Here is a 20,527-nt window from a genome sequence, read left to right as displayed (position 1 = left end):
TAACTCACAATTTCTGTGGGCCAAGATTTGGAAGCAGCTCTATCGAGTGTTCTTGATTCAAGAGTCCTCATGAGGAATTAGTGAAGACATCCATTGGGCCTCCAGTTATCGCAAGATTCAGCTGGAGCTGATTCAAATGGGTCATTCACATGTTTGCTGGAAAAAAAATAATCTTGGTTTTTTGCCTTGGCTATAGGTTAGACTTTAGTTCTCTGCCATGTAGACCTTTTCTGGAAAGCTTTTTATACACCCTTGTGACATAACACTGACTCTTCTAGAGTTAGCAAACCAAAGAGATAATGAGACATTAGCTATCAGTCCCTTTCATGATTTAGTGCTCTGAAGATGTTTCTTCAGAAACTATCTCTTTCTACCTTATCCTACTCTTTAGACTTACGTTCTTGCTTCTTCAAGTTGGAGAAAGAAGTGCCACTTCTTACAGAGAGATGTATACAGAATTTGTAGACATTTTGAAAGCATCTCATGTTCTCTCCTATTCTGAACTCATTTGAGGGACTTGTTATGAGGTGCCATTGAGTCAAGTACAACTCAGTGTCCCTGTGAACAATACATCTGAACACTGTGCTGTCTTGTGCCATCCTCACAATGTGACACATTCAAACCCATTGCCACAGTCACTGAGTCAATCCACCTGGTCAATAATTTTCTTCTCTTTCTCTGACCTTCCACCTTCCCAAGCATGATGTCCCTTTCCAAACACATTTATAGGACCTCGAGTGAATTTCTTAAACTTGATGTTGTTATTGCTATGTACTATGTTGCTAGGTAATGTCAAGTCAGAAATGACCCACAGCTGACCCTTGAGTGGTTTTTCAGAGGCAGCAAATGGCATGGGAGGAGATTGTCCGTCTTTTCTCCAACAAAGGAGCTGGTCGATCAAAATATATGCCTTCAGGTTGGCAGCACAGCCCCTTACCACCAGCTCTCCCTCAATGTGATAAGTTATGCCTAGCAAATTTTCATATGAAAAGAGTGATACCATCTTCTATAAACAAGAGAACTAAAATGAAATATTTTCTCATCACATTGGAATACTATTATGTTTTGGGGAAGCAAAAAGATAGGGTTAAGGAGATCTATTTATGGTCCTTCTCTGAAATTCCAAAGACCTGCATGAATACAAGATGACCAGATAGTTTGGAAACTAATTCAACTTGAAATGTCTACATGACCAGTTTCTACTCTGGAGACTCCTCTACCCCTTTGAACTGTTAGTGAAGAAAATAACCTATCATTTTGGAGTCTTGGACCCATGTTAGGGAAGCATTTTAACAATCAAAATAAATCACAGATTTGCTCCATTCCCAACCTCTTCCACCTCTACTCTGAATTAAATCCTTGCCCAAAGAAGACCACATTTATTTGTAGAAAAACTTTGTAGTATCAACCTTGCTGTTTTCCATCCCTTGGCTTTTCTTTACAAGAGTTGAATAAACTGAGACTCACCTAGCTAAATAAATTTATCAAAGTTCATAAAGCTGGTAAATGTCTGGGAAAGGATTGAATCCACCATTAAATTCTCACTTAGCTCAAATCTGGTCCCATAAAGATGGTAGATAAATGTTATGACTTTTATATAAGAAAGATATAGTCATGTATCTGCCTTTGTATATTTTTTCCAAGTATGAGCATATCCAGGAGACGTATGAGAGTGAGTTGCTTCAGCCAAGTCAGGTTATTCTTGGGTGATCCCATCGCTTTCTAGGTGTAAACATCTCATCATTTAAGAAAAGTAGTTTTCTCTGGCTCAAGGCACCACTTAAGTTCATCTGGAAAGGTTTACTTACTTAATAATGCCCTTGTGCTCCTGGTCTATTAATTCACTTCACCCAGCCGATCAGTATTCTGCTCCAAGAGATTAATTTCTTTACCTTGGCAAACTACAGGATCAAGGCTCACAAGGTATAAATAGTTTTTCCTTTCTTCAGCCCCAAAGGTGTGTTGTGAGGATTAATGAGATGATTCTTATAATTGCATTTTGAGCTCCATGCTTGAAAGGTACTTTATAAATATACGATATTAGTTCTTTGTTACGGTCCATTCATCACTTAAAAATGGCCAAACATCCTACATGCCCTCTGGGTAACACACCTTCCTAGCTGTCTCTGAAAGGGGTGGTCTGAGCCAATGCTGGGCATTTGTCCAGAACTCAGCTCAAAGAGCTTCCCTAGTTTCTTTAGTGCCATGTATTTGCTTTAAAGCTCACAAAGTATTCTTTGGGGATAGAGTCTTGGTAAGAACCTCTGAACTACCCTGTTATTTGAGCCTATCCACATTGATTTTCTCTTGCCTCTGGCTTTAGTATGTAGTATTTATTCTTTGACTGTTCATTAAACCCACAGTCTCATTTTTTAGTGTCAATAAAGCAATAAAGAAAACTTTTTCTTCCTTTATTCTAAGTCACTAAACAAAATACAGAACTACCTCTGGCATTAATTTCACACAGATGAATGTTGTTGCGGTATTCCTATTAGCATGTTCATGTGCTCGACAACATTTCAGATGGTATTAATAGTCTACCTGCGCGGAAGTGTTTGCTACCAGCCTGGTGCAAATTGCCACAACCTTTAAGGCACTCTTCTCAGCTTAGCAGCAGTATATCATCATTACCTGTGGTTGGACCAGGAAAGAATATTTGTCAATGCCTGAATTGCTCTTTTACTTTCAGTGATTTTAGAAGCCCACTTTGTTTTAGAAATGGAGTTAGCTAAGTATGTTTTAGATAACATCAAAATACTTTAAAAAGCACTAGCTTAGAGATTTACGGTGTTTTATTTTCAGAAGCTAATCAAATTGAGAACATTTCTGGGAATAAGTGGTGGTGTTGATGTTGGGTGCCATTGAGTCAAGTGTGATCCTATGAACAGATCTGAATCCTGTACTATCCTGTGCCATCCTCACACTTCCTGACACACTAGAGCCCATTGCAGCAGTCACTGTGTCAATCTGCCTCGCCAAGGGTCTTCCTCTCCTTCACCAATCTTCCACCTTTCCAAGCATCATGTCCTTCTCCAAGAAATAACCCCTCCTAGCAACATACTCAAAGTATCTGAGGTGAAGCCTCATCATCCTTACCTTCCAAGAGCACTCTTACAACACCCTCTTCAAGATATATCTGTTTGCTCTTTTGACGGTAAATGGGATGTTAATGTTATTCTCCAGCATCATAGCTCATGGCCTCAATTCTTCATCTGTCATCCTTATTCATTGTCCAGCTCTCAGATGCATAGCATGAGATCAGAAAAACCATGGCTTCAATCACACGCATCTTAGTCCTCAGACATCATTACTCCTCAATAATTTGGAGAGGTCCCTAACTGCAGACTTCCCCAGTGCAATAAATCTTGTGATTTCCTGATTGTTGGCACCAAGAGTGTTAATTGTGGATCCAAGAAAGATAAAGTTGTTGACAGTTTCAATCTTTTCTCCATCATGATGTTGCCTATCTGTCCAATGTTAAGAATCTGTTTTTTCAACATTGAGATATAGTCCATATTGAAGGCCGTGTGTTCTTTGATCTTCTATATAAGTGCTTCTAGAGATGCATCCTATCTCCATACCTTTTCAACCTATATGCAGAACATATTATCCAGGAGGCTGGGCTCTATGAGGAGAAATGTGGGGTCAAGATTGGTGGACGATTTATCAACAATCTGCGTTATGCAGATGACACAACCCTGCTTGCTGAAACTGAAGGGGACCTGAAGCGCCTGCTGCAGAGTGTCAAGGACTGCAGCCTCCAATATGGATTGAGGCTCAATGTCAAGAAGACAAAGATTCTCACCACTGGACCAATTGGCAGCATCAGGATGGATGGTGAAGAGATTGAGATTGTACACAGCTTTAGTTTGCTTGGCTCCATAGTCAACAGTCTTGGCACCAGCAGCCAGGAAATTAAGAGGCACATTACTATGGGAAAGTCTGCTGTTAGGGACCTCTCCAAAGTGCTGAAGAGCAGTGGTGTCTCTCTGGAGACTAAGGTGCGTCTGATACAGGTTATGGTCTTCACAGTCACTTGTTATGCATCAGAGAGTTGGACAATGACCAAGGAGGATAGAAGGAGAATTGATGCCTTTGAGCTGTGGTGCTGGAGAAGAGTATTGAGAATACCATGGACTGCTAGGAAAACAAACAGATTTGTCCTGCAAAGGGTTAAACTGGGTGGCTCCTTGGAGGCAAGGATTCTGAGGCTCTGTCTAACATACTTTGGACATGTTGTGAGGAGAGACCTGTCCTTGGAGAAGGCATTATGCTTGGGAGGGTGGAGGGACAGCGCAGGAGAGGAAGGCCCTCTATGAGGTAGATTGATTCAGTGACTGGGATAATCGGGATGGGTGTGTCAGAGACAGTGCGATTGGCACAGGACAGAGCAGAGTTTAGGGCTGTTGTACATAGGTTTGCTATGAGTCACAAGCGACTCAACGGCACATAACAACAACAATAACAGTTCTCCTCACTTTCAGCAAGCAAGGTTGTGTCATCTGCGTAATACCGGTTATTGACAAGTCTCTCTCCAATCCTGATGCCATGTCTCTCTTCATAAAGTCCAGCTTCTCAAATAATCTGCTCAGCATACAGATTAAATAGATATGGAGAGATAGTGAAACCCCGACACACTCTTTTTCATTTTAAACAACGGAGTGTTCCCCTGCTCTGTTCACACAGTAGCCTCCTGGTCGATGTACAGGTTTCACTTGAGTACAGTTAAGTGCTCTAGGATTCCTATTCTTCTCAATGTTAGTCATAACTTGTTATGATTGTCACAGTCAAATGACTTTGCATAGTTAATAAAGCATGAAAAGACATTTTTCTGATATTCTTTACTTTCAGCCAGCATCTGCTTGATATCAGCAATGATTACCAGTGACCTCTTCTAAATTGTGCTTGGACTTCTGGCAGTTCCCGATCTATGTACTTTTTTATCTGTTTTTGAATGATCTTCAACAGTATTTTCTTGCATGTGGTATTACTGATATTGTTTGATAGTTTCAACATTTTGTTGGATCAACTTTCTTGGGAAGGTGAACAAATACGAACTTTTTCCAATCTGTTGACCAAACAGTTGTCCTCCATATTTCCTGGCATAGAATGGTGAGTGCATGTGAGGCTGCATCTGTTAATAGGAACAAATCAATTGGTATCCCATCGATTCCTGGGGCCTTATTTTTTGCCAATGCCTTCAATGCAGCTTCCACTTCCTCTTTCATTTCCATTGGGTCCTGCTCATGTAGTACTTGCAGAGAATTTTCACTGTCAGTCAGGTGTTGTTTTTTTTTTCATATAGTGATTCTGTGCATTTTCTCTATCTTCTTTTGATGCTTTCTGGTACATTTACTATATTGACTATAGTGTCTTTCAATATTGCGACTAGAGGTTTTAATTCATTTTTTCAGTTCTCTCACCTTGAGAAATACAGAGCGAATTTGTCCCTTTTTATTCTACAATTCCAGCTCTCTGTAACTTGCATTATACTACTTTGCTTTATCTCCTTAGATGCCCTTTGAAATCTTCTATTTAGCTCTACTTCAGTATGTTTTCCGTTTGTTTTGGTTTCTTGACATTCTAGTGCAATTTTTCTAATTTCTTCTGCTTTAATTTTTTTCTTTCTTGGTCTTTGTAATGAACTTTTTGCTTTCTTTATAGATGATATTCTTGATATCATCCTATAACTCATCTGGTCTTTGATCATTTATGTACAATGCTTCAAACCTACTTTAAGATGATCTTCAAATTCAGATAGAATAGAGTCAAGATCATATCTTGGTTTTCATGGACTTACTTCCATTTTATTGAGCCTCAATTTGAACTTGCTCGTGAGTAAGTCTGATACACTGTGTTTATGACCTAATTTTGACTGACAATACTGAACTTCTTTAATGATTTCTTCTGCAGATATAGTCAATTTGATCCCTATGCAGCCCCTCTGGTGAAGCCCATGTGTAAAATCCCTATTTGTGTCTTTTGGGAAATGTATTTTCAATGAATAAATCATTAAAAATACTAAATTTGATCATTCTATTTCCAGCCTCATTTCTGTCACTAAGCTCATATTTTCCAACTACTATTTCTTCTTCACTTTTTCCAACTTTTGCATTCATTCACCAAATATCATAAATGCATATTGATTGCATGTTTGGTCAATTTCAGACTGAAAGATTTGGTAAAAAATTCTCAATTTCTCCCTCTTTGGCTTTGTATGTAGGAACATATATTTCAATAATAGTCATATTAACAGGTATTCCTCATATGTGAACAATATCTGATAACTCAACACAGTGTATTTCAGAATGGACTTTTTGACTATAAATGCACCACCATTCTTCTTCTGTTTTTCGTTCCCAACATAGTATACCATGTGATTATCTGATTCAAACTGGCCAAAGCTAGTGTATCTCATCTCATTACTGCTTAGTGTGTTGCTATTCATGTGTTCCACATTTCATTTTTTACAATTTCTAGTTTCTCAACATTCAAGCTACGTATATTCCATGTTCCAGTTGTTAAACAATGTTTGTCATTATATTTCCTCATTTCAACTGACCTTTTTTTATTTATTTTAAAGAAGGTTTACAGAGACTTAAGGTTTCCAGTCATTCATTGTTGCCTTTTTCTCCCTGCCCACCCTCTCCCTTCTAATTCATTCTTGGGGAAAGGGATTGCATAACTATAAAAAAAGTTTTACTTTTCAACTGACTTCTGGGCTCTACAATTACACTACTTTAACAATCCATGTTCTACTGTTCATAGGGTTTTCAGAAGCCTGTTATTTAAGAAATAGATGGCCAATCCCACTTCCTTGTCTGTTTTAAATTTGGAGCTCTAGTAAAACCTCTCTACCATCGGTAACCCTCTTGTCATTTGACAGACCAGAGGCAATAGCTTTCAGTATCACAGCAACCCACAAGTTATCTTAGTATAGCAAACTGACAGACAAGTGCTGTACCAAGTAGAACAATGCTCTTCAAAAACACAAAACCTACTAATTTAGTTTGTAACTTTAAGACCAAATCAGTCTTCACATAAACCCTGAGGACCATAGGCTGGAGGGCCTGTTCAACTTTTAATGTAAAGGCCCACCCACCTGGACTTAATTGGCTTAAAGAGGCTGCCAACCCACAATTGGTTGTTAGTGAAATAGAAATGACCAAACTACTTATGCCTGATTGTTAATTAAATAAAAGCAACCTATTTTTCAGAATCCAAATGCTTCTACCACAATAACAGGTCAACTTTTATATGAAAGAGTGATAAAAATTTTAAATCATTAGGCTACTGTACCCTCATTTAATCATTAGGAAACATGTTTCATATTAATATTAACAAAATAAATACATGGACTGTTTTATATACCAGATTCTATACATGTGCTCTACCTCCCATCATGAAGCTCTGTGATGAATTGGGAATGTGGAAACTGAGGCTCAAGAACTTGCCAAAGCTCACCCAGTTATCAAATTGAACTCAAGTTCTAGCAAAGCTAGAACTAAAAACCAAGTCTGTCTTCAAAGCCCATGTTCTTAACTCCAATGCTATATTGGTTAAGGTTCTTAGAAAAGTGAAAGAACATCTAATGAGAAAAACCCATGTTTGAAACAAGAGAGTATAAGACACACACACACACACTCTCTCTCTCTCACACACATAGAGAGAGAGAGAGAGAGAGAGAGAGAGAGAGAGAGAGAGAGAGAATTGCATAAAGTACTCTCAGTTCTTCATCTGAAGGAATTTCCACTGTTTTGTGAATAATTTTCAAGTCCTTAAAGATTGATTATTCAGGAACCAATTTGCTCTCTTTATTTTATCATCTTTTATTTCTCTTTTTATTTTTAATTGATTAATCCACATATAGGAAATATAAGGTCATTCTGTATAAAGGTTGAAGCTTATGTGTATGAACCAGTTGGGCCTTGAGGATATTTCCTCAAAAAAGAGTCTTCTCTTTGTAACATCTTACATAATTAGTGCATGGTATATCTGTCTCCAGAAGTTGAAATATTTGTTGGTAGAACCAATCATCCAAATGCAAATAACTATAGTAGCATTAACAGTACGTAACTCTTAATTTTTGACTAAATTATTCATAAGCATACCTGAAAATAAGTGTACATACATACAAACCACTACTTTAACTAGGATGAAGTGTAACTAATGCTTTTTCTCCTACAATTTAGTCCTAAGTGTGTGAGTGCTAGACACATGTAAGGAGTTTGATAACTGATTATTACTTACAAGTATTTTGTATAGTGTTTAGATTTTTTGTGTGTGTGATTGAGAGCTGTAGTTATTACTATTTTTTAGTCTAATAAGTAATATACACACTCTTCTTTTTAATGACATTATTATTCACAAGACCACTCATTTTTAAGGATGGCATCACTTTCTGTTGAAAAATTGATTTCACTCTTTGTTTAAATTTTCATACTGGTTGCTCTATGAAATGTGTAAGTGAATGTTTTAACTGTTTGATACGAATGTATATGGATTTGAGTAGGTTTGCTCAGGGATCAGAGTAGCCTCTGTCTAGGACTTCTTAGAAAGTTGTTTGTTCTTCAATCAGTCTAGCAAATGGGGCTAGGGGCAAATGAGCTCATTATCATGCACATGTTTCTAAACTAGTTCTTACTAATGTTTGAGATAAATTAAAATAAAAACCAACAAGAACATGAAAAGAGACTAAGATCAATGTTAATGTGGCAATTTAAACCAATTTGGTTTTTCCAGATGACCTTCTGTCTTTCACAGCATTTTAACAGTATGCAAGATGACTATCATTAGTGTCAGATACTATCTATCTGGAATGGAGAACTTAAAACTTATTTTCTAAATGTCTTTAAAGCTGAGGTGGAGAAGAAGGACTCTCTGACTTTCACAATGGTCTATGGTTGAATCATGGCTATGCAGTCTTTCCAGTATGTCACTTACCAGACTATTCAAGGTGATGAAAGCATCTTCCAGCCTGTATCATATCCCCAAATGATTTTCTATTATACCTTATCATTTGAAAGAGAGCAGACTGAGGGATTCCCTAGGGAGGCCAAGCAAAGTGGATTTTAAAGAAATAAATAAATGCCACTTCTTAATTTATTTGAAGTATATATAATGCTAGTAAATTGAAACTTTTATCGCTATGAATGATTAACTTTATATTTGCTATTGACTTTCTAATATATTTTACAATAGGTGGAAAGAAGTTTAGTACTATATTTAAAGTTCAGGGCCAAATGCTATGTAGAGAAGTCTCTATGTAGAGTGGCAATTGGAGCTATTCTAGGTAGACCAGGTGCAACTGATTTCCCATTTCTGCTGCAGCTAAAACTTGAACGAAAACAAGGACTGTGGGGATGAGTGAGATCTTGGTGATGTCTATTACCTGTAGAGAAGGATTAAAGTTGTAGCTGTAGGTTATTTCCATAAAAGAACCTGCTTCTTTTCTATTGAAATATTTATCTGAGAGTTTGCCCAACTATAGTTTGATTCACAGAATTTTAGATATCTGAACACCATCGCAATAATCTCTAAGGAATAGACTAATTATTTCTCTCACCTTGGACTTCTTGAAGAAACAAAAAGGAGTCTTTCTGATATCCTTCCTAAATTCCTTGTTTTTCTTTTTAGTAGAAATGATGTATGCCAAAGCAGATATGAGTCCTGTGAACTGTTCTGGGAGCAGATTCATAGTTGCTTTCTTCAGGAAGTCTTGCTAATTTTCACTCTTTAATAGTCAAATCACCTTCATAGAAGCTGATCATTAGAGAAAGGGAATAGAGGCACTGGAAAATGACCTCTGTCTACAGTGTTCTTGCCCCAGGACCTCCACATCCTCCCCAAACCCCAGGAAGAGGTCCCACTTTAGTCACACGTGGGATCATCTTAGACAATAGGCTGCCTATTTAGAGGTTGCTCTAAGATTGCAGTGCCTCCATTCTCTTGCTTTGATGTTAAAGTCAAAGCTAGCATTCTTTATAGCACTTGAACTTTTTGTGTAAATGTTTCCAGGCTCCCTTTTTGAAATTGTTATTTATTGTTGGCAATTTGGAATGAAATTCCCTGTTTTAATATATGAATCAAATGAGTCAAGAGTGATGAGTTACTAGTTCACTAGTTTCTGCTTTATTGATGTAACATTGAGAGACAAGAGCAGTACCCAAAGAACAATTCCTTTATTTTGTGATTTGAGGTACACCTGCTCCTCACCTATTCCTAATCTCATTATCCAACATTTTATATTTACAACGATAGTGAAAATCTGCTATCTCAACTCTTGTGCACACGTGTGTGATGGTCAAAGTGAAGTGCTAACATAGCTGGGCCATGATTGTCAGTAACTTGACAATTGTGTAAACTCTTCTAGTTTGGCAGTTACATAATATAATCTTGCATTTTGAAATTTGCTGTGGCCATCTTCTATTTTTGCATAATACTACTTTTCACAGAAAGCCATAGATAGTAGTAGTTTTCACAAAAAGCCATGATCGGTGTTAATTAATTCATCATGCCAATAAGTGACATGCCAAGAGTGACAAAATATTTTTACTAAGGCTTTCCTTCTACGCATCACTCTCCAAGCCTATTCTAATTAGAGAAACCATCTAGGGTTGTTAATAGTAGATTTAATGGAGGAGAAGGAGATATACTATTGAAGCATTGTATTTGAGTCTCAAACTTAACCAGACATTTCCTGGCTGAATGAGGTAACTGACAGGATAAAGAAAATGGATAGTGTTCAGGAAAGATCCATCACAAAAAGGGAAGGAATAAGGGAGGTGGGGAAACAGAAGGTCGGGATCTACTGATAGTAATATCAGGTGCTCAAAAATCAAGTACTATCATGCCAATATATTTATGATTACTTTCATTCCAAAATAGTTACTTTTGGTTCCCTTCTTTGAACTGGGGACGAATCTATAGGCAAAAGAATAGCATAGCAACGTAGCCATCTGTGGTACCTTATGTATTTAGCATTGATGGTATGCAGTCAGACCTTCCTACATGAATTTAGATCTGTCCCTTTGCCATCAAAGCTTAGATTACCTTCCTTGGCTTTTTTCCTGGCAGAATAAAAGTCATTTCAAATCCTAAAGGGGTACAATAGAGTAATGTGACTAAAAAGCATATGATGTCAGTTAAATTACACGTGGGTCAAGTTGATCTTTCTGGGTAAATTGGTCCAATTAAGGTGTGAGTGGGCAGAGATGGAAAGGAATGAAGGGAAATGCATCCCTATGAATGGCCAAGATCCTTGCTACTTCTCCAGGTCCCGTTTTCAGAGCATATGGAACACTGCATGGCTATGGACTAACCTGACCTCCACATTGTCCCCTGAGGGCGGGGTGACTTCAAATCCACCTCTCCTAAAGATAAATTGATATCTACCTCTTAAAAAAACCTCATAAAACCATCCAAAAAACCCTAGAATGTTTTTTATAATGACGTCTTGACTTTTCAGATTGTTCTTTAAGCTGTTTTTTAAACTTTAAAGGCAACACTGATAATGAACGCTTCCAAATGGTAAAACAGAAAATCCCCTTCAAATATAACCGACCCGTAGAAGAGTGGCTGCAAGAAAAAGGTAACGGTTGTTAAAACTTTCATTTTAAAACCATTTGATTCTAAACCCTCATTTTTAAAGCCTGCAAATAAATGTTTCTTAAATGATAATCGCCTGCTGCATAAATGACTGTTTTAATTTTCATTATAATTTCTGTCAGCTTCCACCTGCCATATGTTGATAAATCATGCTGTAATACATTGCCATTAAAATACAGTTAAAGGGACTAACATGCAACTTGCTGTCAGTGTGCCAGTCACAAAGAGGAAATTCCGAGAGCCTCTAAAACAGAAATGTATTATGGCAATTTAACCACTGCATGACTTTATTTGTTAATTTCTTTTAAATTACCTCTCACACTAAAGTTTCCTAAAGGTATTTGAAAAGGACTTTTAAAAGTTACACCTTGAGGCTGTTTTGGCTTTACAACCTGTAGCATGGCTAAAACAAACAAACAAACAAATATTATAGATTGACTCATAAATTAAAATTGCTTAAAACAAATGTAAAAGAAGGGGGGCAATTTTTTAAGCATTTCTTTTTAAACAAACAAACCAAAAAACACACACAAAAAAGAGGACTAAATTTTGCCTTTAAGTTCAAACCTATAGAGGCAAAAATATTTCCTAAAGAGATTGTGTCCTAGATGCTGACTAAAACAAAAAAGGAAAGAAACACATTTATGTTACGCTTTGGTTGCTTGGTACCCTTGTGTACTGAATTTTTACACAACAAAAGTGTACCTGGCTAAGAGCATGGTTTGGAAAGGGCAGGACTTTGGGCAGGCAAAACAGCAGGTTCTGATTTGCTGGAGACAATCACCACTCTGAATAAAAGAGGGCAGCGGTTATAACTGATGTTTGAATTTTCTGTGTGACCTTTGTTAGGTAGGATGAAAACTCTTGTCTTTTAATGAACAAAGTTGTATATTTTTAAAACTCTATTCTGTTTTTTCTGAGCTAGTCAATACAAGCAATTCTTAAGATGTTAAATTCTCAACGTTTGTAGAAATTTAACGGAGATTTATATTTATATGCATATGTGTGTGTGTGTATATATATACACACACATATGTATGTGCATATATACACTTACACACACTCATATATATATACATATACACACACTTTTTAAAAAAGTAATTGGATAAAATAGCATACCCCTAAAAAAAGACAAACTTAAGAATTACTACAATTTTAAAGTTGGGTGAAGATATTTGGACCTTCATAAACACTGAAAATCCTCACTGGGTCTTAACTGTTTGCCCTGCTTTTAATGCATGTGGTCTAATTAAAAAATAAATTAAGACTAACTCTAAAAAGCAAATAATTTTGTTCAGTAATCACTAGCTTATAAAGTCCCTTTAACATTAAAGACAATGATTGCCTCACTTTTTAAAAAGGAAGAAAAAACCTAGATGCATGTCTGAGTCTCATGTGCCTGAGAGAACTTTTCATTTCTTTTAATTTTATGTTAATACTATTTTTTTTTCTTCTCCATTGCCTTTTGAAGTCTAAGTTTAATAGCATGCCAGGCATTTTCATTTGTATGAACCATTATCAGCCTATTATTAGGTTTTCAGTTTTTCTTATCATAGCCTATTATCAGTTGATTTTCAAACAGGACATTTTAAGTCTACAAGAAGAAGAGGCATTGGGATAGGGGTAGGGGTGGCTGAGGTCGGATGGAGGGATGCATTGTAGTTTGTTAATAAAAATATGGGTATTTAATATATGTATATGTTAATGAAATAATAATTTGCAAACTATGAACTTCTTCATGATTTTAACTGGAATCACTTTTTAAAATAATTTGGGTGAGTAACATCTATTCCTGCTGTAGTTTTATTTACCTCTTCCTCTGCCTAGCTAAATTTGCTTTCACAAGGAATACAGCTTATTTACCAAAAATCTCTAAAACAATGAGTACAAAGGTAGCTATAGATGAATCATTAGGCAGATACACCAGGAATGGCTCTTTGAATCGTTTCTGTCATTGAGGAAGCTCATTGGGTCACAGCACCCTCAGGCCTCTTTGCTGTCTCAGTCTAGTATTGACTGACTTCCTGGCCTTAGGCAATCCACTTAACCTCCCCATATCTCAAATTTCCCATCTGAGACAGAAGAAATAATACTGCTTGTTCCTCAAGGGTGTTCTGAGGTTTAATTAATTAGTCTTTGAGCAAGCTGACTGGAAATGTGCAGAGATTTAATTTAAGAAGCATGTGAACTTGATGTCCAAAGGAGGTAACAATTAATGACTTCTAGGAGTATGAGAATCTGAAACAAAACAAAATGTAATCTTTTCTAAATCCTTTACTGGTGTTATAACATACAAATTAAGTAACTAGTATAAAGATGAAAGATGCCCCTTTTTTAAAACCAAATTTTGTATTATTGATGGTGGAACAATTTTAAGACTGTGTAATACATCCTATAGACATATTTGTATATTTTTTTACATGATAAAAATAGGATTAAATGAGGAATGAGAATAATGAAATTTAATGTTGATTTTAAGAATTAATTCTTCATCAAATGATAAAAGGAAACTTTGTCCTGTCAGTCCCTCAAATCCTTCAAAATATATTGTTGTTGTTGTGTGCTGTCAAGTGGGAACCAACTCATAACTGACCAACACACACCACCTCCCAGCAGATTTTCAGAGGCAGTAAATTGAACAAGAGGAGATTGCCCATCCTTCTCCTACAAAGCAGCTGGTGGATTTGAACCCCATTCCTTCGGGATCAAGCACAGCTTCTTACCATTAGGTCGCAAGAGCATGCTTTAGTAGATTTATCACGCTATAATAGCATATAGTAGGAGCTGATAAATGTTTGTGCATCTAACAATTTTATCAGTGTCCCATGCACATGTTTCATTGCTCATCCTTGGGTCTCTCTTTCTTAACACTAATATAAGAAATTTAATGCAAAACACTAAGATATAGAGCCTGGAGCCCATATTTCTTGCTATTTATTTTGGATGGCTGCTTGTTTGGGGGCCCCAGGCTTTACTACATAATGTCATGATGAGAATAAAAGTAAATATTCTCTTGAATTTGCATAAGCATTTGGGAGTAATAGACTCTTAAGAGTTGTCTAAATGTGCAACAATGACTCTTTTTGCAGGAGCCCCATGTGAGTAGACACATTTCTCCTTTTCTTCTAATTCTTCTATTCTTATGATTTCAGTTCCAGATTACACTCCAAGGGTTTAAGGAGAAATAGCCATAATTTTGAAGACCACATAATAGTAATTAAAGTTAAAGATTTCAAACATCACAATACACTTCTTTAATATTGATGGGTGTACAGCAAAAATATCAGCTTTTAAATATATACCACCTTTTATTAAATAAGCAAAACAATGTAGAATTGTTTTCAACTGGGTTCCCCCCCCCCCAAATAATCTGGTTGATTAGATTAAAAATGAGTGCTACATTATTTGATTAAAGCAGAGAAAAATTTAAAAGGAATATATCTAATTACTTTAGCAAGTTAATTCCCCCCCCCTTTTGGAAAACCAGAAGGAAGTAATCCTAGGAAATGATAGCATAGAAAACCTTAGCAAGTTTATGTCCTAATATATTGCTATAAGTTTTAAAAAGTAGTTTGAATTTTTGTGGGAAATACTAGACTTTTTGGAGAATTCTTTCTAAGTAGAAGTAATTATAAAGAAATATGTTAAATTACATATTTCTAAAATTTATTCTGCCATAGTTTTATTTTATTCTGATAGTTTTCTTTCTAAAAGAAAGAAATCATAAATAGTTCCCAAGAAGGAAATCTAGGTAAGGTGAAGTGTTGATATTCTGTATTTTTCAATATACTAACATACTTCTGTGTACTTTTAGAAATTTTTATTTATTACTTTCAACATTAGTACCACTGTACTTTAAAAATTCAATTATTCTAAATGGTATATTTTTCATTTTATTTTCCCTAAATAGCATTACCAATGCTTATTTTCCATTTCTTAGAAAATGATTTAGTTATGCGGTCACAATGTCAACAAAAAAGGTAATAGAAGTAGGAAATGGTCTCTCATGGTGTTTACTGGAAACCAAATGTAGATATAAAATTACATGTTATGAAGATTATTAAGATGTGAGGTGTTTGGCAAGTAAAATGTTCAAATTTAAAAGTATACAATGATTCCAAGGTTCTTATCCAGAATTTAATTTTAACTCGATTTAACTTGCAAAACTTTTTAAAAAATGTAATGTTCTCAATAACCTCACTGATTTTTTTTTTTTTGCTATCAGACATAATTCTTTTAATTCACCTTATGTATCATTGTAGATTTAAAACATCAATGTAATAGTTTATTCTGTCATATGGTTAGGAAGTTTCTGTCACTCAAAATGATATACACAAGAAAATGTATTACTGCTCATCATTCAATCAGTATATCTTTTTCACAAGAATTAAGAAACGGCGTTTTCAGCTAGACAGTGGAAGAGATAACCATAGTGAAATGTTACTTGCCAGTGTCCATTGAATTTTTGTGACCGTATTTTCTCCTCTTCAGTTGCTCAAGGAAGCCAGATGTGAGAACTGGTCCATTCTGACCAGGTAAGGCAAAGAGAAAAAATGCATGGGAATAATATTGTTTCCTCCACCCAACCCACTAGGCCGGCAGTTAACCATCTTCAACACCCAGGCGCAAATAGCCATTGGAGGAAAGGACAAAGGACGTCTGTTCCAAGGCCAGCTTTCTGGGCTCTATTATGATGGTTTGAAAGTACTGAACATGGCAGCTGAGAACAACCCCAATATTAAAATCAATGGAAGTGTCCGGCTGGTGGGAGAAGTCCCATCAATCTTGGGAACAACACAGACCACCTCCATGCCACCGGAAATGTCTACCACTGTCATGGAAACCACAACTACAATGGCTACCACTACCACCCGTAAAAATCGCTCCACAGCCAGCATTCAGGTAAGGCTTTCTCTGAATAGTTATTTCCATTTTCTTGTCTCTGAATTATTGCTATCATGGTCAATGTTGCCATATAACTCAAGAGTCTGAGTTACAGCTCTGTTTGTGGAAAGGATGCCCACAGATATTCATTTTAATAAGACCCAAGAGTAGAGAGAGACAAAGTCACTGCTAAAGAACTTATAAGTCTCGTGGCTCTTGTGGGTTATTATTCCTATCGTATTTATCACTGAAATGGTAAAACTGTTATTCAAAATGAGCAATGGGCAACACTTTCAGTATGAAATACTCCTTCCTCTTATTTTATTATGTTTTCTTTTCAAATAGCAGAAAGGGAACAGGGAGCAAGGAAAATGTGTTATCACATTAAAGATTATATCCTTATTCAATTCTATTCTCCTCCTCCGGATAGCTTTGCTGGAATAGGAATTGTTCATTATTGAGGTCAATGGGCGCCATTAAATCAAGGTCAATTGCAACTAGAGGTGCAAGTACTCTCTTTGTGCTTGATACTGAGTCTTGATTCATCACGTGTCATTTTTGGGGGGGGGGCGTTGGCGGAGAGAGTCCATTTTGTTTCCTTTATATTTGACCAAGTTCCAAATTGCATTAGAACATTTAAAGGTTTGAATTTAGCTCTGCAGAATTTTTGTTTGTTTTGGTTTTTTGGCAAGTTTTTTATTTCCTTCTTTATTTTACTTGAACGTAATTATACCCAAGTTAAAGTTTAGTACTTTGCTGACTCCCTTGACATTTATAAATCCGGGTAGTTTGAGGTAGGAGGTTAATCGAGTGATTAGCCTTAAATGCTTTGGCGTGAAAGAAAACATTCCCACTTCTTGTGAGGAAAATTGTCTCTACCTTCGTCAGTGTTTATAGAAAATTCAGCAGATCAGTACTTGACCCTTCTGCTTTTTTAGTTTCGAGATGCTATCTGGGCACTCGACTGAATTTGTGCCAAACCTTTCCCATTGACATCAATGGATATTGTAAATTTAAAGTTAATAATTAATTAAATGGTTTACGTGTTTGCATTCTTCTGAGTTGACTTAATAAGTGTAAGTAGCCGGAAAAATGTTGTCTTCTCTTTCCCTTTTCTTTGTACAGAAATGTCCAGACAGTGCTTTGTCTGACTCCACAGGGAACAATTTCCAGCTGTACATATTGAAGATGCTATCAGGGCAATCGTATATGTTTTAGAAAGGCTACAATGAGCCTGGTTAGCATAGCAATCTTATAGTCACATGTGCTGTAACATGAATACCTATACAGATACTGGGGGAAAAAATTAGCTCCTTCACTACTGATATTAAAGCAATAACTCCTGACACTTCACTCTACTTGCCGAAACGAAGATAAAAGATAATATATATTTCTATTATGACTCTCCGCAGCTCAAGAGCAGATCTATTTATTGTTAGTGAAGGGATAGTTCTGTCTGCACAGATCTTGGCTGAGGTGTTATGTTTCTGTCAGACTACATTGTGCTAACTCCATGGGAAGCAGAGGCGCAAATGGCTTTTTGTGTACAGCGATGGTGGGCCCCCTAGTCCTTTTTAAGGCTGAATTCTCCCCTGGTTCAGGATGATTTAACTGTATCCAGAGATTCCCTGATGAAACTATGCTAATGATTTGTTTGGGATTTTCTCTCCCTCAGAAAATACACAAATTCTAATACATTAGGTAGCCTTTTCAACTCCTTCCGTAAGCTGAGTAAATCAGAACTACTGGAGAAAAGTGGTGTCCAAGGTGTAAAGTCTTCACCTGTGGATGGTGACTGTGAGCTTCCTAGAGCTTGTGGTCATTTTAGAGGCCATGGACAGCTGGACGATGCCCTTTCCAAGAGCTCCCTTCTGATGTGTATCTGTTTTCCCTGGAGTCAAATAATAATTGGATTACATCTCCTTGTCTGTCCTTTAGGTTTTACCAAGGCTGTAAAAATGATTCTAAAATCTGTCCATATTTGGTGTTTTAAGGGTGTGTAAATTTTCAGTCTCGGAGGAAAGCCAACAACAGCCTCACTAGGGTTAACTAGACTGGGATGAGGTATAAAAAAACCTCATGCTGTATAAAAAAACCTCATGGGGTGTGTGTGTGTGTGTGTGTGTGTGTGTGTGTGTGTGTGTGTGTGTGTGTCTGAGCGCGCCCGCGCGCCCGTGTTTATTTTATAAAGAAATACACTAAGGAAATGGCTTTTTGTCAACAGTTTTGCTTTTTGTAGCCATTAGAACTCAGCCCATGGGCTCCATGAAAACTGAAAAGCTTGCCTGTGCTTGTGTCAAGCACAGTACAGTCTTACATAAAGAACATTTCAGGACCTGAAAGCACAGCAACCCTTAGGTTCTATGTGAGCTTTGAGACAATGCATAGATGCTGGGGACTTTTGGTGCAAGTCTCAGTCCCAGGAGCCACTAATGCTTAGGGAGCAGTGCAGATGAAGTTTTTCAGTGAAGTGAGTAGGTTCGCAATGCTTGGCTCTTCGGGAGATAGCTCAGTGAGGGGCAAGGAAAAGGCGAGGAAGCCTGGAATTCCTATCCGTTCATTCACTGACTTGTCTATGTGTGCAACCTTCTACCATCTACAAAATGATGCTTGCTGTCTTCTCTCCTCTTTGCTCCATGGCATTGCCAAAGCAGGACTGCCCCTAAGATCGTCTTCCAATGAAATAAGCACGAAAGTTCACAAGTGTAAAAACCTGGCTACTCAAAACCCCATTATTTCTTAAAGCTTAAACTAAGCACCTCCTTTGAACAGTTCATTTCAGGTGGGTCTTCGCTAGTGTTGATTTCAGATCAAAGGAAAATGATGAAGTGCTTTTCGTGCTGCTTTTGACTGTGTGTGAATGTGAACAAATGGTTCTTGACTTGATTTGACCCTGTGATGCATGAGTCTTCAGGAAGTAATTAGTGCTTTGATCTTTCTAATGCTCCAGTTTGTTGCCGTCATAGCTGTAGAAGTACTTGCAGTGACATGGACTATGTTAAATTACAGTTATGGTGCTTGAGTATCAGATCTTCACCTTATCTTTTAAAACAGTATCTCCAGGGGCTCCCCTGAATAAAATAAAAGGGAAGACATTAATAGAGAAATAGGTGAGTGGATGGCAATTCTGAAATAAAAGACTGATACTTAGTAAGCACTTAGTAAATATTAACTAATGAATCAGAGAAAAAAAAATCAAGCTCTATGGTCTTACCCCATATTATAACTTAGCAATGAAGAAACATAGCTTTAAGAAAGTTGTTTGTTCAACAGAATGAGCGGGGTCTTTGAAAAGTCATTTTCTTTGAAATAGGGTAAGGCTATAACACAGTGATTAAATGCATGAACTTGCAGCCTGCTTACCTAGGTTTAAAACCCAGTTTTTTCTTATACATGCTATATGACTTTGAACAGCATCATATATCCTAGCTAACTGTTACTGTGAATCACACTTTTGCATACCTTAGGGGTTCAAACAGCAATCACGTTGTTGTCTGCCATTATGTGCTTTGTCATGAGCCTGCAACTCACAGCAATCCTATGAGTTCCGAACCTAGCCCTATTCTGAGCCAGTGTCCCTGTCTCTAACACACCGACCCCCATTTCACCAGATCTTATCATTTCTTGGGTGAGACTTGGCCAGAACTTGGATAGTCATTTGGGATAAATCGAGCCACTCAGAGGTGTTCAGCTGAGGGCTGTGCTCACCTGGAGCCGACTTTGCACACTGGTTGGTTGACTGGAAAGCGTTCAGTTGGAACAGTTCTCCTTGTCATGTAGTCCAAGCCTTCTCCATGTGGTCTATTTAGTGGAGCAGTTGGATTCTAATGGAAGATAGAGGCTTGGAGAAAGAGTGCCACATGGTACAGGATGTAGAGCTTGCTAGTCTTTACATTCTGAAAATGCAAACCAGCATGGTGTCACTTCTGCCATATTCTATTGGTAAATGTGGTCATAGGGTTTACCTAGTTTCAGAAAAAAGGGACCATAACCTCATTTTTTCCAAAGTTTTTTATTTTATTTTATTTTTTTA

At 37.0% G+C, this 20,527-nt stretch overlaps 1 protein-coding gene across 7 annotated transcripts in view; it reads left to right on the top strand.

Annotated features, from left to right (window-relative positions):
• Nucleotides 1-20,527, top strand: part of NRXN3 (neurexin 3) — a 2,203,380-nt gene that overhangs the window by 1,974,396 nt on the left and 208,457 nt on the right. For 3 of the 7 annotated variants that reach the window (XM_006884638.1, XM_006884641.1, XM_006884639.1), the window contains one exon: nucleotides 16,205-16,512. In XM_006884638.1, the coding sequence (XP_006884700.1) occupies nucleotides 16,205-16,512 (308 nt within the window). Of the gene's footprint in view, nucleotides 1-11,500; nucleotides 11,591-16,204; nucleotides 16,513-20,527 lie in introns of all 7 variants that reach the window. The other 4 variants (XM_006884635.1, XM_006884637.1, XM_006884640.1 and 1 more) reach the window with 3 other exon arrangements.

This window comes from Elephantulus edwardii, unplaced genomic scaffold (genome assembly GCF_000299155.1).
Source record: "Elephantulus edwardii isolate Elephantulus edwardi_28Jun2011 unplaced genomic scaffold, EleEdw1.0 scaffold00037, whole genome shotgun sequence".
Classification (NCBI taxonomy): domain Eukaryota; kingdom Metazoa; phylum Chordata; class Mammalia; order Macroscelidea; family Macroscelididae; genus Elephantulus; species Elephantulus edwardii.
This window is presented reverse-complemented; position numbering and strand designations above follow the sequence as displayed.